Consider the following 20,988-nt stretch of genomic DNA (forward strand, 5'->3'; position numbering starts at 1 on the left):
GATCTTTTTTTCGTCACGCAATTCGTGTCTCCAATATTGCGCGACGAACATTCGTCGTGGCGCATATCCATTTCGCGAGACGAATGTTTTTGTCGTGCAAGAATAAAATATATGTATTTAAAATGTATTTTTTCATTTTTTTTATTTTGTAAAAATGAATTTGTGAGCGCAAAATTAATATATATTATTTATGGAAATAGGAAAGGGCAAAAAAGTATCATCCTTGAAGTCGTTGCTGGACTCGATACATGGGTTTGGCATGTCTTCTTCGGAGTTGCCGAATCGCAAAACGACTTGAACATGCTAGGTCAATCTCCGGTGTTCAACAATATTCTGAGAGGTGAAGCCTCGAACATCACCTATGAAATCAACAATAGCGTCCACCAGAATGGGTATTATCTAGCAGACGGAATTTACCCGAGGTGGACCACATTTGTGAAATCAATTCCGCATCCCCGATCCGAGAAGCAAAAATTATTTGCTGCCTATCAAGAGGGTTATAGAAAAGATATGGAGAGGTGTTTTTGTATCCTCCAAGCCTGGTGGGCTATTATTAGGGGTGCGGCACGTCTGTTTGATGAGGAGGTGCTGAGGAGCATAATGATGACATGCATCATCCTCCGTAACATGATTGTGGAGGATGTGTATGATTACGATGTTGCTGATGTGTACGAACCAGATCCCATGAACACGACCTTGACAAGAATTTATGGAAAACCCATGGGGCCAAATGGAGAACCATTGGAGCATGAACTGTTGGTTAGGGACAGTCGTTTCATGACTCGTATGATTGATTGATATACGGAGATGCAATCGTCTTATATTCATGAACGACGTCAAGTTGAGTTGATGGAGCATTTATGGACGGTGAAAGGCAATGACGGTGAATGAAGTGAAGATGTTTTATTTATTTATTATTTATTATGCTTTGGTTGTGTTTTATTTTTAGTTATGCTTTGGTTGTGGTTTTATTTTTTTTTAATGCTTTGGTTGTGGTTTGTTTTTTAGTTATGCTTTGGTTGTGGTTTTTTTATGTATGGAATGTTTTGAATAAAAAGGTATTTTATTGAATGCTTTCGTTATTCACTCAAAGAAAACCATTACAAGTAATTAAGAATTACTACTAATTAAATTAAATACATGAATTACAACTAATTAAATAAAATACAATGAAATAAAAGGCAAGCAAACTAACTTAATGGTTTTGATCATTTAACCAATCCGTGTTGGTAGGTCCATCGTCACAGAAAAGTCTTCTTCTCATAACATCCCTTCGTTCTAGCTTCCAAACTTTTTTTGTTTCAAGGGACATATGGCTTGTATCCATGGCCAAGGTTTCCCGATCTTTCCTCTCAATGTTTTCATTCTGTACATACTCCCCTTCTTTTGCATATTCTACTTGAATTGCCCTCTCATCTTCTTGGGTTGTCATATCTATTTCAATTCTCATGGCCCTTAGCCTTGCAATTTCCTACAAAAATTTATATGTATTACTGCTATAATTACTCCCTCTCTTCGATTTCGCCGCATTTCTCCCAATAGGCCTCAACTCTTTTTGGATGGGTGAGTCTTAACTCATTGGAGAATCCATAGGAGAATCCGATGCCGGTGAATCATGGAGTGGCGTCTCGTTCAACACAACGGTCAGACTCATTGGAATAATTCAGAATCTCGAACAATTCTTCACCACCTCCCAACATTGGTCATGGTTGAAAGTTTTTTTGCCTTACCCAATAGCACCAAACCACATTTTTTTGCTTGCATAATCTTTTTTTTTATTTTTAAATATTGGAAATGCAAGAAACATTAAAAAATATTGGCAATGCAAGAAATATTAACAAAATATTGGAAATGCAAGAAACATTTAAAAAAATATTAGAAATGCAAGAAATATTAACAAAATATTGAAAATGCAAGAAACATTTTTAAAAAAAATAGGACATTAAAATTAATAAAACGAAAATTACAAATAATTTACATCATTGCTATGATTTTCCTCGCTTCTATGGTTGTCCCTCGCTTTTGCCAAGGCATCTCTCTATTTCCCCAACTCTTTATTGAGAATTTTTCACCTACTAGACAATGTCATTTCCATACGGGTCGAATCCGATCTTTCACAAAATTCGGTATGAATTTTTCTCTACATATGATAGAATTTCATCTCATTGCCCGTGACACGACAATGACTAATTTGGACCCAACACTCACACAACAAAACATCTTCCATGATGCTCTATGCCCCTCCGGTTTCGATAGAAGAAGCCATAAGATGATAAAGAAAACTAAAATTTGAAAGTGAATAAAATGTTGAGTAGAAAGTGAATAATTGTTGAAGGAGAAGAAATGTATTAGGATTTGGTGTTAAAAGTGTAGAGTATTGGTTGGTATTTACAAAATAAAATATAAAAAATTCATTAATTTTTGGGTATTTTTTTAAAAAAATTTCAATTTATTTTCATAATTTTATTGCAAAAACATTGACTGTTGTTGGATTGGAGGAGAAAAATAGATTGGAGCGCCCAGAGGTGGCCACGTGGCTTCTAGCCTTTGGTGAAAAGTAGGCTCGCGCATTCAAATTTTTCTTGTTGGCGCTTACAGCACGCGCATGAAAACATTTGAATTGAGGGCGATGCGATGTTGCAAGCGCCAACGATAAAAAAATTTGAATTGGAGCGCTGACACCAACTTGGCGTCAGCAATGACATCACCGCAAAACTTGGGCTAGCCTTGCCTTCGGTCTATCCCGGTTCCGTGGGACCCACAAGCTGCCCAGGCAAAACAGGCCTATTGGAAATGATTTTTGGGCTTCCCCCACTTAGCCTGGACCACTGGAAACACTCCTATTGTACTCCTAATATAAGGCCTCCTCTGATCCGAATACACAAATGATCCACACTAGACGTCTTCTCCATCTCCTACAACATAGTATTCCTCTCTGAGTTCTTATTTTCCAAATGACAGGAGATTACTACAATGCAAAAAAAAAAAAAAAATCGAAAATACTTTACATTAACAATGACAGCTTGATAATTACAAGTAGGCCTGGGCTTGGTTTGGGTTGGTTCGGTTTTGGGCTCAACCCGAACATCAAACCGTAGGCTTCGGTTTGGCTATTTTGAAAACCGAAACCAAACCATCATTGATGAAAACCAACCACTTTGGTTAACCGGACTTGGTGGTTTGTTTGGGTTTTTTGGCTTTCTTAGAGAGAGAGAGAGAGAGAGAGAGAGAGAGAGAGAGATAAAAGCGATGGAGAGGAGAAGAAGAAAAAAAGAAGAGGGAGAGATGGAGAAGAAGAAGAAGAAGAATAGGAGAAAAAGAAAAGATAGAGAGAGAAGAAGAAGAAGAAGAAGAAGAAGAGGGAGACAGAGAGAGGGAGTGAAGACAGATATAAGAAGAGTGAGAAAAAAAATAGAGTGAGAGGGATGATGAAGACAAGACAAACGGAGAGATTGAGAGAGAAGAAAAAAGAAAAGATTGAAACTATGTATTATATATCTATATATATATTTCTTATAATAATATTATATATAATATTTTTTAATATCTTCGGTTTGGTTTGTTTAAATCGTGATTTTGAATATTGCAAACCATACACCGAACCATATATTTCGGTTTGGTTTAGGTTCAAACCGATGACCCAAAAAAAATTGAAAAAAAACCAAACCAACCCAACCCATCGGTTTGGTTTGGGAGGTTTGACCAGGTTACTGGTTTGAATGCCCAACCCTACTTACAAGGGTGAGGAATAGCATAAAGACAAAAGACGTATAGAAACTTACTCGTAGGTATGAATCCTACCAAAAGAGATGTATAACGCCAATATTAAACACTTGACAAAAACTTGAAATCGCATAGTTGAAACTTTGTGACACACATAGCAATTCAATTTAGGGAGATTCACTATAATACCCAATATAAGAGCCCAAATTATTATAAATAAATAAATAAATAAATAAAAACTATATGAAATGGACTTTAGAAACACACCCAAAGCCCATTTACAACATAACAAAAAGGCTTTTAACTTCTTTTAAATTACAAAACTTTCATTGATTTTTTAAAACAAATCCAATCCAAAAACCTCATAAAAAAACCCAAAATACTCAATGGAGCATCAAAGTAATTTAATAATTAAAATTAAATTTAATAGGGCTAGTTGTCATTTTTTGGGTTTGTTTATAGAAATTAAATGATATAGGGTTTATTTATAATTTTAATGCTAAAAATGGGTATATGACTAAATATCTCTAAAAAATTATATATAAAAAAAGGAAAGAGAATAGAAAGCTGTTGCTTTACAAAACGATCCAGGAAAAAGACAAGTGAAATAATTAGGCAAGCACTGTCGGTGGACAAAAATTCAAGCATTCATACACTGAAGAAGGGAAAGAGCACTGTCGCTTTACGTACAAACTTTTGCTTTTGACGATAAAAAAGCACAAACGATCCAGGAAAAGGCCAATAAGCCTAGTAAACAGTTTCTAGTTGTCGAAGGCCAACAAGCCTTGTACTCATCTATTGTTCAATAAATAAAATCACTCTATTGTTCTTCTAAAAACCCAACAAATTTGGTCACAACATATTGAACAACTTCCTCAACAAAATCGGCCTCTGTCCTCCTGGCAAATATCATTATGAAAGACAAACAATAGTAAGTATATGAATCAAATTATCACAAAAAGAAATTGATACAAGTTAGAGATTTCGTATACCCTGTTTCGCTTGAATAATGAAACCCAGACATAATGGCTACTTCCTTCAAAGCAGCCCTCCAGTTGACCATCTCATCCCTACTGCCCTTGAAACGTTTTTCATGTTCATCAAATGCACTTGCATAAGTTCCCAGTTGTTTTCGTACATGTGATGGATCTATGCGGTAAAAAATGGGTATAACAATTTGTCCATAGCTTTTCTTGCATTCTAGTATATGCACAAGTTCTTCCAAACACCATTTGGAAGAAGCATATCTTTTTGAGAAAATGACTACTGCAATTTTTGATTTCTTGATTGCTTCTTTAAGGGAACGTACAATGTCGTCTCCTTTCTCCAGTCTGAAATCCATGTAGGCCTCAATTTTCTTCTCAAGTAAAGCCGCTTGAAGATGGTTGGTAAAATCATAGCGTTTGTCCTCACCTCTGAAACTAATAAACACATCAGAATCTGCAGCAGCAACAGAAGAAGAAGAAGCTCTTAAAGATCTGAAGCACATGAACTATAATTAATAGCCTTATATATGTTTGTGCGTATTTAGTTATAGAAGAAAGAGAATCTGATATTGGAGATTGATGAGGATCTAATTAAGCAAGAGAGAGAGCTAGAAATAAGTTGCCAACATTGCACCTGATATCATTGCTGTATGAGAAAAATCATTGAATTCAACATTGCAGGGCATCGCCGGAAGATATTTGATATTCTGGCACCCAGCAAGTCGAAGATAAGTAAGCTTGTGAAGATGTTGAAAATACAAAGGAATTTCAATCAAACCTTTACAGCCAACAAGATCTATACGCTCAATTTTTAAACTCCGAGAGAGATTTGGAACTTCAGATAGATGTTTGCAGTAACCAAGATCGATCTCTTTTAAGTTCACAGGACTCTGTAACAAATTAAAAGAAATAGAAAGAATTAATAACTTAATTCGAACAAAAAAAAAAGGGAATTAATAACTTAGCTTGCATATTATTACTTTCTAGATCACATATTATTCAAGAACTAAAATAAGCATATATAGTATACCTGGCCTTCATTCCAAAGTTGCGCCCCAACTTTACTAAACGGCATATGAAGCACAAGAAGATTTTCAGGAGAAAAATTTGATGGCAAAGATGTCAAAGGATATCCCACCCAGTAAAGATAACTAAGAGAATTGGGAAGATGAAGAGAAAAATTTTCTAATATGTCACGGCCGAAATCGTAAGTTTCTGCAATTAGCAATTTTAGATTATATAACTTTCTGAAGTCTGCATGATTCAAGTTTAGCTCTTCAAAGAATATGGCTTGAACCCTTGCAGCTTCCTGACAATCAAGAGCAAAGTACAAATGTGAATATAAAAAGTTTAATCAAAACTGCATTCCGAGGAATCTGACTAGTCTATTGTAAATGTGAATATGTAAAATACCTTGTTATTTGTTAATACATCATAGACATCCTCAGCACTGAACAACCTACTGCGTTCTTCAATACATTGTTCGCGAACAATTGCCCTACCCATTTCTTGCACCAAATCATGCATCTCTATGGAGTTCCTTTTTGAAATAGATATGAGAGACATATCAATGAGAACTTTAATTCCGGATGACCATGAGAAACCACGGATATCTAACATTCCCTTGACATTATTCATATTCCTGTCTTTATGAAAACATGCTATATCAAGAAATATCTCCTTCTCATTTTCTTCTAATCCATCGTAACTTATTCTCAAAACTCCCAGGATTTTTGGGTTTGGAGATCGTTTCAATTTGTTCATTTCATCTTCCCATTCTCGTTTGCTCTTGTAACGATGGAATGAGGACCCCAAAACTTTAAGAGCTAATGGAATACCCTTAATATATTCTACCACCTCTCTTGACAACTCAGTATAATCTGTTGTTGGAGACTCAATATTTCTGAAAGCATGCAAATGAAAGAGCTGAAGAGCTTCATCCAAATGTAATCCCTGAACCTTGTATATCTTATCAGTGTCAACTTTTTGCTCAAGTACTCCTTTATCTCTAGCAGTTATAATGATTCGACTTCCGTCACAAAACTGATCATGATATCCAACAAGAAATTCTAGTTGGCGTGGATCATTCACATCATCAATAACAATGAAGGCCTTCGTGCGGAGGAGCCTATCTCGAATAAAAGTTGGTCCTATAGACAAAGTGCCGATGTTTGTATCTCTGTCCTTTAATATCTCACGAACAAGTTCATTTCGCAACTGATTTAATCCACCCGGTTGTTCTGATTTCTCCCTGACATTTGCAAGAAAACAAGCAGCATCAAATTTAGAGGACAGCTTGTGAAATACAGCATCAGCAAGGGTGGTCTTGCCAATACCACCCATGCCCCAAATACCTACAGAGAGTACACCTGGTGAATCCAAGCATAATAACGACTCAATTTCCTCAATTTTCCTTTGAATCCCAACCAAACCCTTTAAATCACTTGACGATTCGCGATTCAATTTGGTCAAAACATCTTGGACAATTTCCTCAACAAAATCGGCCTCCGTCCTGGCAAATATCATTATCAAAGACGAACAATAGTAAGTATGCATCAAATGATAACAAGTAGAAATTGATACAAGCTAGAGATTTAGTATACCCTGTTTTGCTTGAATCATGAAACCCAGAAATATTGGCTGCTTCCTCCAAAGCAGCCCTCCAGTTGGCCACCTCATCCATACTGACCTTAAAACGTTTCTTAAGTCTCCAAAGCCACCCTCCAATTGCATAAGTTCCCTTTTGTTTTCGTACATGTGATGGATCTATGCGATAAAAAATGGGTATAACAATCTGTCCATGGCTTTTCTTGCATCCAAGTATATGCACAAGTTCTTTCATACACCAAGTGGAAGAAGCATAGTCTTTTGAGAAAATGACTAGTGCAATTTTCGATTTACCGATTGCTTCTAGAAGGGCAGGCCCAATGTCGTCTCCTTTCTCCAGTCTGTAATCGATGTAGGTCTCAATTTTCTTCCCAAGTAAATCCTTGTGAAGATGGCTGGTAAAAGCATCGCGTGTGTCCTCACCTCTGAAGCTAATAAACACATCATACTTTTCTCGAAGAGGGGGGATATCAGTATCAACAGCAGCAACAGAAGAAGTGGAAGAAGAAGAAGATGTTATGATGAGTATGATGATTATGATGAAAACTTGAAAGAACTCAATGGATTCCATATCTGTTTCTCTGAATGCACCAGGGGCTATAATTAAAGCAAATCTGATATTTGAGATGAAAACAATTGCTACTAGTTCAGAGTTGACTATATGTACACAAAGTTACAAAAACAATCCAGCAAAATCATCAAAGCTTGAAAAAAGTAGAGAAGAAATAACCCAAGCACTTTCCGCGAAGAAACTTTCATGCATCACGCACGCATTCAAAGAAAAGAAAATGGTATATATAAATTACAATATCCGAGACGTGGCAGACAAGCCACAGTGGACGCATGAAATATAAATTAAAGTATTACTTGCATTAACAAATTAAATTAAAAAAAATGGACGCATGGGTTAAATGTAACTACCAAAGTAGTCGAGATCAGGTCCACAATGGTGGCCTCCCCTTTCCCTCGTTTGACACCCAGGTCTGAAATCCTAAGAGTTTCTTTCCTCCCAATGTAACAAAAAAAGTTATACTAAAGTAACCCTGTCACTTCCATTATTTACAAAATTGCCATCTAAAAACTCCTGACGATCTATAATCGAATAGAAATAATTGAAGGTGTAATTAAAGCAAATCTGATATTTGAGATGAATGGGGTTCTCCTTGAAGAAGAAAAAGAATCTGATATTGATAATTAAGTTGCCCCCGGGATCCTGTTAGGCGAGAGAGAGAGAGAGAGAGAGCTACAAAGGTTTGTTGCCCTGCTTGTTTAGAATGAAAGAAAATAAAAAGCAGTTGCTTGCAGAGGCAGGACAATCCAGGAAAATCTAAATCATAAGAGAGATATAAAAAATAAACAAAAAATGAAAAAAAGGGTAGAAGTGAAATAATTACCCAACACTTTCGGCTGACAAGCCATTGGGAGACACAATTTTTTAATTTTTTTTATTTTGGAGTACAAGATATTGGGAGAGTGAGATTTACACAAATATTCATTGGGTGTTTGAGTTTACACAAATCTTTTGATACTATGGCCCTCTGAAAAACTAATGGTCGAAAAACATAAATAATTTGACCTGAAAAAGAAAACATAAATAGAACTTCAATGGTAGTTAGAAAGAAAAGTCTTCATCATAAATAGAACTTCAGTGGTAGTCTTCAACGTATACAGATAAAAGGAAAGTTTAAAAATTGGACGCATTGATAGACATGGACTTAGTCTAATTGGCTAAAACTGATCTGTTCCTCACTCATCAGCAGAATTCGAATCCCTATCCAAGTATTTAGATTAGATTTTATTAAAATACCGCTTGAATAAAAAATTAAATTTAAAAAAAAAAAAAAAAACTAGACGTATGTATTAAATGCAATGACCACGTCATATTAAAGTAATTCTGTCAGTTCCATTATTTACAAAATTGTCATCTTCTTTGGTGATCACCCTAAGAAATTTCACTAATAAAGATAGATTACAACTTTGATTTACCAATGAAACCCCCTTAGAACACTACCCTCACAATATGTTTCTCTCACACCATTTGCTCAATATTTTGACACACTTACTCTCTCACACTTATGTCGCACTCATTTTGCACTTACGATGTGTTTACTAATCAAGAATTGGAATTCTCATCAGGAATTGAATTCCACTTATGGAGGACTCTTGCGTTTACTTCACATGAAAAAATTGAAAAGTAAGTGGAGCCCACACAAAATTAGGAATTGAATTCCTAATTTTGGAGGAATTCAATTATTGGGTGGGAGGTGGTATTCTAATTCTTGGATAATTAACCCATTAGGAATTCATCTTTTTTACCCATTATATCCTCACACAATTTTCAAAATTCCAAATATGTCATCTACTTTAACCCAACTACGAGGATATTTTATTAATTAGAACTACTCCTACCCCAATTCCATATGGTTTAGTAAACAACTTCAATAAGAATCCGGAATCTAACTTCCTTCAATCCATATGGTTTAGTAAACAACTTTATTAGGAATCCAGAATCTAATTCTCCTCAATCCAACTCCTCCTCAATTCAATTCATCCTCAATTCAATTTCTCCTAATTCAATTACGGATTAGTAAACATGTCATTAAGCTCTTATTGCTCCTTTGCATCTGCTCCTCACAAAACATGTTGCACTTAAATTGCTCCACACACCATAGAAACCTAAAATAATTGAATTATTTTTTGTTTATACAAACGATAGTCTAAAAAATTATAAATTAATCCTACCTTCCACCAAACGCAACAAGATGATCATGTTGTTGTATTTGTCAACAACAAAAATGTTGTTGTTCTAGGGTATGATGCATTTATGTGACTATTAACATTGAAGTTTTCAATATATATATGTCGGTCATGTGGAGGAAACACGCCTCCTTGTGCCGGTATCTGCAAATGAGAAAATATATTAGTGTTGTCACAATTAATGTTCTTTTATCATATATCTAACATATTATATATTATCAAAATGTTAATTCAAACTACGTTCAAACATTCAAATAATAGTCCGAATTAATAATTTGACAGTATAACGTTGCTTTAGGATATGGTATAACTTTTGACCGTATGCTCAATGTGTAGGAGATTTGGACCGTATGCTCAATGTGTAGGAGATTTGGACCACCCCCACATAGGCACGCGTGATGGATGTTTTTCATTGGACGGCGTGATGGATGCTTTCTATTGTGGTTGCAGCTTCAACATCATTTGGTCAAAGTCAACATATCATATATGATCATCAGTAAAGACAACTATTTTATTTTAATTTTTTAATAATTTGGCTATATTTGCTCGAAAACTACATTCAACACAAGTTGAAGTTTCATCTGTCACATGGTTACACTAATTAAAATAATATGTTCACATGGGTACACTAATTAACAAGATTTGGACAAAAGAATTTAAAAATATCCACTTGTTTGACATTAAGGCCAATATATGCTAATTTTCTAATAAATTGAATCAAGGGAATAAGATGCTATGAACTTCAATATTTTGTCTTCACTCTCTCAATTTTTTTATATATAATTTTTATTCAATTTGAATTCAGAACTATGTGTCACTAGACCAAATTATCATTGAAAAATCCTGTTTTTCATTAAAAAAAACAGAGAGTCAAGTTCTAAAATATTTTTTTGTTATTAAGGAAGAGAAAGGGTTTGATAATTAATTAAACAACTATACAATTGAAATTGTGAGATTAATGAACATACCTGGATCTCAAGTATAAGGTTGTGGCCTCTGAAGGCAAAGGCAATCATTCCAAGGGCATTAAGAACATAAAAAAGATGGATGTATTGTTTGTCGCCTTTCAAGGGGTCATAAGACACATTGGGAAGCTTGCCCTTGTCCAGAGACACAACCCAGATCAATGTGGAGTAGCCAATAGCAGAAATGGCACGAACAAGAGACACTCCATGCAATGGAGTTCAAGTTGGGCAGCTGAGAAAGAATCGAAGCTACGACTGTAAACACCAAGTACCACTCTGCTGCTGTTAGGGGACTTTACAGTGCATGTTGGTCCACACACAATTTGGAAGAACATCTTTGCTGTTGACCCTCAAAGTACGATCAGAGCCACACACGTGCCGCCCGATAGGTACAGGACTGGGAACAAGGCTAAGAACTGTGCTAGCTTCTCAACTGAGCAAATTGAAGAAAAAGATTGCATGGTTTAGTAGAAATTGCTTCCAAATTGTCTCCTATTTCATCAAATTGCTTCCAAATTGTCTCTTATTTCATCAAAGAAGAAAGACACCAAGAAAGAAGCAACTCTTCTCAGTGCGAGTAATCCACTGAAGTGTACGTACAATGAGTTGTATACAATGTGCCCTAAGGAAAAGGACATCACTTAAATTGCCACACACCAAAAAAGCCAAGCACAAAAAAGAGAGAGAAGCTTATAAGAAAGTTTGTGGTGGTTAGCAAGAGACTTATAACTCAAGTGGTTAATAGTATTTATCCCAGCATTGCACCTGAGGTCTAGACTGAATTTCCTCCTCCCCATACATTACTTGTATTAAAAAGAAAAAAAGAGTTTGTGGTCGTACATGTACACCTAGCACAAGATGATGATCATGTTGTTGTTGTAGGGTATGATGCATTTAGGTGACTATTGGCGTTAACATTTCCAATATGTTGGTCATGTGGAGGAAACATGAAGCGGTGAGCTGGACTTGTTCTGGTTAATATACCCTTCTTTCAAAGAGTATGATTGAGCATTGAACTTTTAAACCTGTTGAGGCCCAAAAAAGTCACGGGAAGCCCAACGATATTCAAAGCCCAATATAACATATAATGTTGGTCATGCGTTAATTCAAACTGTATTTTGGGAATTAATTTATTAAATAAATATATAAATAGTGTACATGTCATGCCAAACCAATAATACATTTTTCCTATGCCAATCACCTACCAAGCTCATATGAATCCACGTCATGTGGTTTACGGGGCTTGCACGAGGATTGTGGTGTGAAGGTTACTGAGGTCCACAAGGCCCACGAAAGCTCTTGGATAATGGAGACTTTGGGCTAGCTACTTGAGAGCACCAAAGTCCAAGCCCATTACTTGGAGTTCTCCAATATGGGTAAGCAAATGAGATATTTTTCAAGCACTTCCTTTTACCCATAGGAAATAGTCATTTTTCAAATGCCTAGCCTTACCAGTTGGAAACAAGCCTTTTCCAACACTCCTATACCCGCTGGAAACAAGTCGTTTCAGCTTCCTTTACCCATAGGAAATAATCAGTTTATAGTACCTAACTTCACCTGCTGGAAAATAGCATGCCCCAATGCTCCCTTTTAACCATTGGAAATAAGCTGGTTCCAACACCTTCCTTTACCTATTGGAAATAAAGAAAAACCCTCACCTTCTATAAATTGGGAGGCATTGCTCAACCAAAACCAACCCTCTTGGTTGCTGCAAGCTTCTCAGCAACCATGAGAACTCATAGTTGTTGCAAGCATTCCAGTAGCCTTCACAGTCATTTCTAAGCCATCAACCTCCATCACTGGGCTGCTGGAAGCATCCCAGCAACCATTGACCAAGATCTCTTGGTTGCTCAAGTATACCAACAACTATCAGACCACTTTCCTTCCTCCCTTCGACTATTGCAAGCATTCCAGTGGCTATCCCATCCATTCCTCAGCCATCACAACCATGTCTTCTACTTTCTCACCCTTGAAATCCATCATCTTCTCCATAAAGCCTCACTAAGCATAACTCCAAGCCTTTCCTTCCTTCCAAGCTATAAACACCATAGCCTTCAAACCTCAAGCTTTTCCTCCCATCCTCATTATCTTGAAACTCTTAAATCCCCTTAGCCATAGCCACAAACAACAAATTATCAACACCCAAACTCAAGCATATCTAACACCAAGCCAAGCACATGCATTCTTATTTGCTAAACTTGTGGGTCTTTAGCTCCCACACTCCAAGCTCTCATGCCAAGCCTAGTAGTATCTTGATTCACCAAAGCAAACTCTTATGCCAAGCCTGTGCAACATCAATGCCCCATCTTCAACTCTTCGTCAAGATGCCGGAAACATCGACAAAAACGCAGCTTACTGGAAGAAGAATGCAGTACTCCCCTCGGACTTGCTTCTCCCACGGGATGCTTTGGGCCTAGTTCTCGCTAACTCAGATAAAGGGGCACCGAAGACTTCATTCATCACTTTATGGCAATCCAAGAATCAACAAGCCTGGACGAGCCTTCGGACGAAAAAGACCCCAACAAAATCCACCAAAACTTTATCATCATAAATTAGTAGTGTGGGAGCGATTGCCGTCCCACTATAATATTTGCCCAAGATTCCTTCGTCTCGATCCTTCTGGTTTGGATTATGGCGCGAGCCGATCTATGCTTCTTTGTCCGAGGGTCGGATCGTGGGTACTAACTCAACGTCATCCTCAGCTTCTAACCCTTTCAAGGGAGTCTTCCAGGCGGATTCCCTCGACTTGATCTTGGCTCCTTAATTGCTATTGTGAGGTAGCAACTCTCTTCCCATTCGGGCTTACTTGTCTTCTAGGAGCGCTTCTTGCCTCTTTGGCAGCTCGCATTTCTAGTGTGAACTGCAATCGCTACTCTTCTTGAGCCCTTAGGCAGTGCATATCCTTGCCATGATTTGGCCACTATTGATCTGCTGATCCCGCCTGGGATGGAGTAAGCGAATCTTCGGTGTAGAGCAGATGTGATGGCCTCGATCTTGCTGATCCACAGTTGGTCCAAGATTCCATTATAGGGGGAGACCTCGTCGATGACCATGAAGGTTTGCTAGCAGACCATTGGGGGTGAGTGGATGTCAAGGTCAATCGTTCTAACAGTGAATGATGTGGCCCTATTGAAGCCAGTGAGCAATCAGGCAAGTTTGCTGATCTTGGATGCAGATGACTAGGGCATCATTATTCGGCAGATCAAGCTTGATCAAGTCCTTTGCCTGCGTGATCTTTCTCTTGCACTCCTTAGTGGTCAGCCCGGACTCTTGGGAATCAGCTAGAATGGTGTTGATCCGAATGACCTTTTGGGGAGGTTCCTTGGCAGCTGCATCACAATCATCGATCTGTTGGATGGCCTTCTTTGTGATGAATTCTGTGCAATGGCCGTCTCTAACCAGCTCCTCAAGGTGCCTTTTCCAAGCATTGCAGTTGTTGGTATAATGACTGTGCTCTCCTAGGAATGCGCAGTATTTACGGTGTCCTTCTTAGAGGTCTCCTCGTGAGTGGCGGTCCTCTCACCCACGGCTTCTCCTTCATTTCTACTAGGATCTGGTGGATCGGGATAGTGAACTTAGTGAAGGTTCCTATTTCCGAGCCTCCCTCGTTAAGCCGCGATTTGCGCTTGTCCCGGGCTTTGTGCTCGAGCTTGTTGCTCTTTTAGCTTGCTTGCTTTGTCAGGTGATCAACTTGCTTGAGGGGTTTTTTCGCAGCTTTACGGTTATCGTCCCAAATTTCTTAGCGCTCTGTGTCGCAAAGACTTCGCCAAGGTTTGGCTTGGAGTTATGGCTAGCTCTCGGTACAGCTCATGCTCAGTCGGCAAGCCCTTCTTGAAAGCCGAGGATGCAACTTGGTCATTGCATCCTATGATGTTGGCCTTCTCAACCTTAAACCGTCGAAGGTAGTCTCAAAGAGACTCGTCTGCTTCTTGCGCAGGTTGAATAGGTGGTCTGCATGCTTTCCGACCGTCCTTGAAGGAGGTGTACTCCTTTGTGAATATGATGGCTAACTTCTTGAAGTTGCCTATCGACGCGACGGTAGAGTGTGGAACCAGTCTTGAGTGCTCCTCGCAGAGTCATCGCAAACTCTTTGCACATCAGTCGTATGCCTTGTACGGGATCGTGGCGCTCTTGATGTGCCTCAAATGGCTCATAGGGTTAGAGTCCCCCTTGAATGGAGTGATGGATGGTGTTGTGAACCACTGGTGGCGGAGCTCGTTCCACCTCGTTAAAGGGGGAGCAATCGATTCGATCAATTTCCTTGCGTAGGGCCTCCTCCGTGCTTCCTTTAGGTTGTAGACCTTAGAGTCAATCATTTACTAGCTTCGCCCGCAGGCTAGTGGCTCGATTTGACGTCTTCGATGCCTTGAGTGCGGCTAACTTCTTCCTCGGCTCCCTTGGTTGCCCACGCCCATGAGGCGATTAGAAGATTGAGCTTGTGAGGATTCCTCTACAGCTTGTCGCAACATGTTGGTCCTCAAACGGGTTGGTGGGCGTCGATCAACATTATTTACTTACAAGGAGGGTCGTTCGGGTCGACGTCTTCGATGCCTCGAGCGTGGTGACTAACTTCTTCCTTAGCTCCCAAGGGCGGATGAGAAGGTTGAGCTTGTGAGGATTCCTCTACAGCTTGTCGCCGCGTGTTGGTCCTCGAGCGAGCTCGTCAACCATTGAGCTCGTCAAGTGATTACTCACGAACTCGAGCTCTTTGTAGGCCCAAGAGAGCGTGGACATTGGACCGTGGGCCCAGCCTTTCAAGCACATTAGTCCTTTGACCTAACCTTGAACGGCTCAGAATATGGCTCACAACTGTTTGCTTCGCCTGCATGATCTCGTTCTCTCCGTTGCCCATTTTCCCATGTCCGACCAGCTTGGGACCTCTCAAACCGCTTGTCGGCATGCTCGTGCGTCCTCTTCCCCTCGTCACAAGGTCCATGGTACCTTGATTCAAGTTGATCTGCTTGAGTAGCTGGCCAATCAGGTTGTTTTGATCGTCGACCATCTGTGTGAGTTGATTAACTCGTGAGTTAAGGTCCACCTGACTGCGTAGGTCAAGTAGAGTGGTGTGCACTGGCCCAACGACATATGGCTTATGGCTCCATTAGATGCGTACATAGGTGCATACGTCAAGTGTGGTTGCAGAGGAGGGAGAGAATGGATTTGCTCCAAGACCGGAACAACGTCGAAATAGCCATTGTGTCAGTGCAGCTGATTTTGGCCAGTGGTGCGGTTGCTCTTGTTCTCGACGGCAAGATAGCGAGCGGAGCAGCTCGGCAATCGGCCCTTGCAGTTGCAGGTTGTGAGATCACGGGGTCATGTGGCGGTTGTTCGCAATTCCAACAGCTGCGGCGGTTGCAATTCCAAAGAAATGAAGGTGGTTGCAAAGCACTAGGAGATGGCTGCAAGGTGTTGGTAGCCACGATTCCGCGCGGTTGCATTGAGGTTTCCACCACGAAACCATGGGACAGGCCCGTCGTGGTGGCGTTACTCTTTGTACGTCTTGTATCAACCATGGTTGTTTGAAAAAAAGTGTTGAAAATGGATTTGGAGCATGCTTTGAGTATTATTTCGCGCTCTCAATGAAAGTACGAATTTGTGGGAGTGATTTTCGTCCCACAAGAATATTCGCCTAAGATTCCGTCGTCTTCTTTCCTCCTCTTTCTCCCTGAAAACAAATCGGAGTAAAAGGATCACACCTAGGGGGTGTTGGCCAAAGGCCCTTCGATGCCTAAGTTAGGTTGGGTGTTTGAAGGAAAACCGGGTGGTCGGAGCCGTGTGTGGTGGCCGGAGCCTTGTGTGAGAGAGAGAAAGAATATGGCGGCTAGGGTTTGTGAAGGACAATTTCTGCAGAGTTTCAGTAGGAATTTAGATGTACCTTAACCCTTGTGTGTGACCATATTTTTATAGTGGTCTCGAAGAGTCAAGTAAACTAAATAAAATGACTGAATGCTATACTTAAGAAAACTCCAAACTATACTGAAATGTACAACGTAAGACACACAATGATAGATAGCAATAAAAGGTGTTGATGCTAATGAAATTTAGTATGGATTTTTATAATCTAGTGAATTGAAGAATCAAGTAAACTAAATAAAATGACTGAATGCTATAATTAAGAAAACTCCAAACTATACTGAAATGTACACAAGATTTTAATAGAATCTAACAAAACTAAAAACTGCCACTTGTCTTTGTAAGTTAAATGCAAACCTATATGATACAGTAAAAAGAATTGCTAGTGTGTAAGCTGATGAGTTGCACATAACTGAGTTTAGGTTAAATCACTCAATATATCAAGATCAAAAATACTGACATGACACAAAAATAATTGTCTGAAGTAATACATATTATGAAAAATGAAATTGACAATTAATTAATTCATAGCTACTTTTTATGCAATTAATCATGTCAATAGAAATCAGAAAGAAAAACATACCTATATATATAACATTGATAAATTATATGAAAAAAAGAAACATTACAGAAAATCAAACATGCTTATAAAACATTTATAAGTTATTACAAACCTATTTTAACAAAATAGTCACAAACCTATATTACAAGGAACTTTCTATTTAAAAACCTTCATAAGGCTGCTTACCAAAAACTATACATACCAAAATCAGCTTGTTAGACTTACATTATCTTATTAGTCAAACTTCTGAGAGAATCTATTCATAATCAGAACTAATATCTATAACTTCAACAGGAGGGATAATGGGCTCGGGATATTCATTTTCATCATCAGAACTTATATTGATGATAGTTGGACTAGGATTTTGTTGTTCAATGATAACTACTGAAGCAGATGACGCAATAGATTCAGCAGATAAAGCATCAAGGTCCAGAAGTTCCAAATAGGCTTCATCTCCTGGGTCTGGCACAGGGGGTAAGTTTAAGTCTTGTGGTTCTAGAACATAAGGTAAGTCTATTCCTGGTGGTGGCCACATATCAGCAGCAATAATTGCAGCATCTTCTAATACCTGGTTGTAAGAGTGTGCTTCAATATTCAACTGATATTGACTCCTTATGTTATTGGCCTGCAATCGATGTCTAACAACAAGTCTTTGCATTTCTGGTGTATAAAACATCCTTCTATACCCTGTCTCTACAACTTCATTAACGACGTCCACATAGGCTTGGTTACGTAGGTGACTATGGTATACTTCTTCGTCCATTGGGATAAGGCCTTCGGGTCCCATTTGGAACCCTCCCCATGTATCATTACTCTGATCGGGTTGCATCCTAAACAATATTTTAACAGGTCAGTGAGTAACAAAACAATTTAATGAAATCGTAAAACAAAGCTCTGATACCAACTTGTCACACCCCAACCCTCGGATTTACAAAACCTTGGGTTACGACGTGATTCACACCTTAATTATAGAATTTAATAAAAACTATAACTAAAATGTGAAGAAGACATTTAAATAAATAAAATAGATATTTCACATAAAATATTCAGCAGAAACGCGGAAACGATAACGTTTGAAACCATAAAAATTTTACATTATTTTACAAGTTAGAACTACTCGAGAGTTCACTTAAAGAGTAGCTCATTATTCAACCACAAGCTATGTTACATTCTATAGACATGCCAAAAATCATCACAAGCTCTAGATTTCAGGTTCGGTACCTGCAAAATCTATTAGGGGGTGAGCGAAACCACAGCTCAGTAGGGACATAAACCTTTTTACTATAACTTGATATAATTAAATTAAGTGACAAATAATCAAGCAGCCAAATTTCACATTATTAGTAACAATGCATGAATGCTCTTCATCTAATCCCGTTAATTCACATAACTGGACAAGCAGACCTGCACGACCATACCATGCTTATACCACTTGGTCCCGAATGTCCATTTATATGAATTAACATCCATTTTAATCATCCATAATTCCCCCTTTTGTTAGTCATCTTGTCTAACTCCCTTTCGCCAGTCCCGAATCACCCAATAAAAACCATGTGCACTATGGGATCCCTAAGACCTGGTACCTGCCAAGAGTTAGACTCAACTACACAAAAGACCATTCCCATTACCCTCTTTTTCCACCATTATTTTCTCAACCCAAGAACTCCAAATAATTTCCATGACATTATATAGTTCACATATCTCATAAAAACAATGTAATCATTTAAATATCACCAATGTACATATAATCATGCCCACATTGTTCAAACAATTAAGAGTACGTAAATCAAACAGTACCATGTATAATATAACGCTCACGAAATTTAATTAAATCAATCTCTGAAAAAGGCCCCCCAAGAAACCCCTATATCGTTTCCAAAGCTAACTCCAAGTTAAGAAAACACAAGCTCCAACCTCTAACTCCTCCAAGAATATTATCACCTCTCTCTCTCTCTCTCTCTCTCTCTCTCTCTCTCTCTCTCTCTCTCACGTTGCATGCACTACTATGCAAGTTGTTTAAACAAGTTAAAGGAATGGTTTCTATTTATACTAACAAGAGGCGGCAATTGATGGTTTTTGATTGGCGGAAAGTAGGTTTGGTGATATACTTCACTTCCTAAGTTATCCAACTTTCTCTTAAATGCCAACAGCTCATGCTTTATACAAAAGCTTAGTCATCTAGGTAGAAAGCTTAGTCATCTAAGTATACACTTGTGAAGAAACTAAAGTAGTGGTAAAAATGTTTGTACGTGGCATCAACTTATATCAAACAATAGGTATTTTTATAATAGTATTATCATAAAGGTAACAACTATGTGGTCAAACAATTATATATATTTAACTATAACCCATATAAATATATAATCAATTTAAACATATAACTAAATAGCCAACAATATATATATATATATATATTAAAAAACGGGATTTCACAATCAAATTCCTAATTGTGGTAGGAATCAAATCAATTCCCAATTTAATTAGGTAACTCCTCATTTAATTGAGAATTGTGGTAGGAATCAAAGCAATTCTCAATTTAATTAGGTAACTTCCAATTTAATTGGGTAACTTCCAATTAAATTGAGTATCTCCCAATTAGGTTGAGTAATTCCCAATTAGGTCAAATAATCCCCAAATAGAAGGAATTATTTGACCTAGGGTTTTGATTTAATTCGGTTCCCACAAGTAGCATCAAATCACAAATGTCAATATATGTTGCCATTTTGTTCTACAACATGATACTACCAAAAATCTAGATGTCACTTATAACACTTTTAATTTGAGCCTTGAAATTACACACAATATTGCTTTGATGATGTTACCAATCAAAAGGAGACCCTAGCAATGGAGTTCAAGTTGGAAAATTGGGCACAACAAAGCACTGTGTACCAGTAATGGATCACAATTCACTCCATCCTATTTATCTATCCATTGGCTTAGTGAGCTTCTATTTCACATCCATAAAATTTGATCTCTACACTCGAATAATAGAAACTATTATGACACTGCTCTTTTAAAATGTTCTAAAATACTTTGAGCTAGGAAATGTTGTACTTTTCAAGTTATGATACGAGAGTGTGGAGATAAAATTTCTGAGTATGCGGGTAGAAATTTCAAGTTTTCTAGACACGACCTGTTTAATAAATGGGTTATATAGGTATTTTGGTGGACTGATCCAAAAATGACATGAATTTTCATCATGCAGTTAAACCCGCTAATTTCCCGAATTATGAATTTAATTCTTTAGATTTATGTATTATATAGATTTGTAAGGGGCTTTTTCTTCCAGACTGCAAATGGGTGGGCTGTAAAAGGAAAATTGTTGAAATTGCCCCTAGTGTCTGAGTTCGAAATAAAGCCCCAAAGATGCTTCGAAAGGGCAGCAGAGCCTTAGGAAGTATTTTGCTTACCTTTACCAGCCAAAACAATGGCAACTTACAGGTAATTTTTGATTGCTTACAGATAAACTTTTGAGCTTAGCATTAGAGGCATGTGGCATGGAAGTAAAATCAACATGAGTTTAGCACTGAGGGGA

At 38.0% G+C, this 20,988-nt stretch overlaps 2 protein-coding genes across 2 annotated transcripts; one reads left to right on the forward strand and one right to left on the reverse strand.

The window, feature by feature from the left end:
• The first annotated feature begins 300 nt into the window (after positions 1 to 300).
• On the forward strand, positions 301 to 798 carry LOC148920447 (uncharacterized). Its single transcript, XM_089044629.1, has one exon. It carries the CDS (start codon positions 301 to 303, stop codon positions 796 to 798), a length of 498 nt encoding a protein of 165 aa, XP_088900755.1.
• A 5,329-nt stretch (positions 799 to 6,127) lies between these two features.
• LOC103322466 (TMV resistance protein N-like) lies at positions 6,128 to 8,085 on the reverse strand. Its single transcript, XM_008224385.3, is given in 3 exon segments — positions 6,128 to 6,208; positions 6,210 to 7,221; positions 7,313 to 8,085. Coding segments are annotated over 3 exon segments (1,662 nt in total). The 5' UTR covers positions 7,888 to 8,085; the 3' UTR covers positions 6,128 to 6,133.
• Between the last annotated feature and the right edge of the window lie 12,903 nt (positions 8,086 to 20,988).

This window comes from Prunus mume, linkage group LG2, assembly GCF_029339155.1.
Source record: "Prunus mume cultivar Tortuosa linkage group LG2, ASM2933915v1, whole genome shotgun sequence".
Classification (NCBI taxonomy): Eukaryota; Viridiplantae; Streptophyta; class Magnoliopsida; order Rosales; family Rosaceae; genus Prunus; species Prunus mume.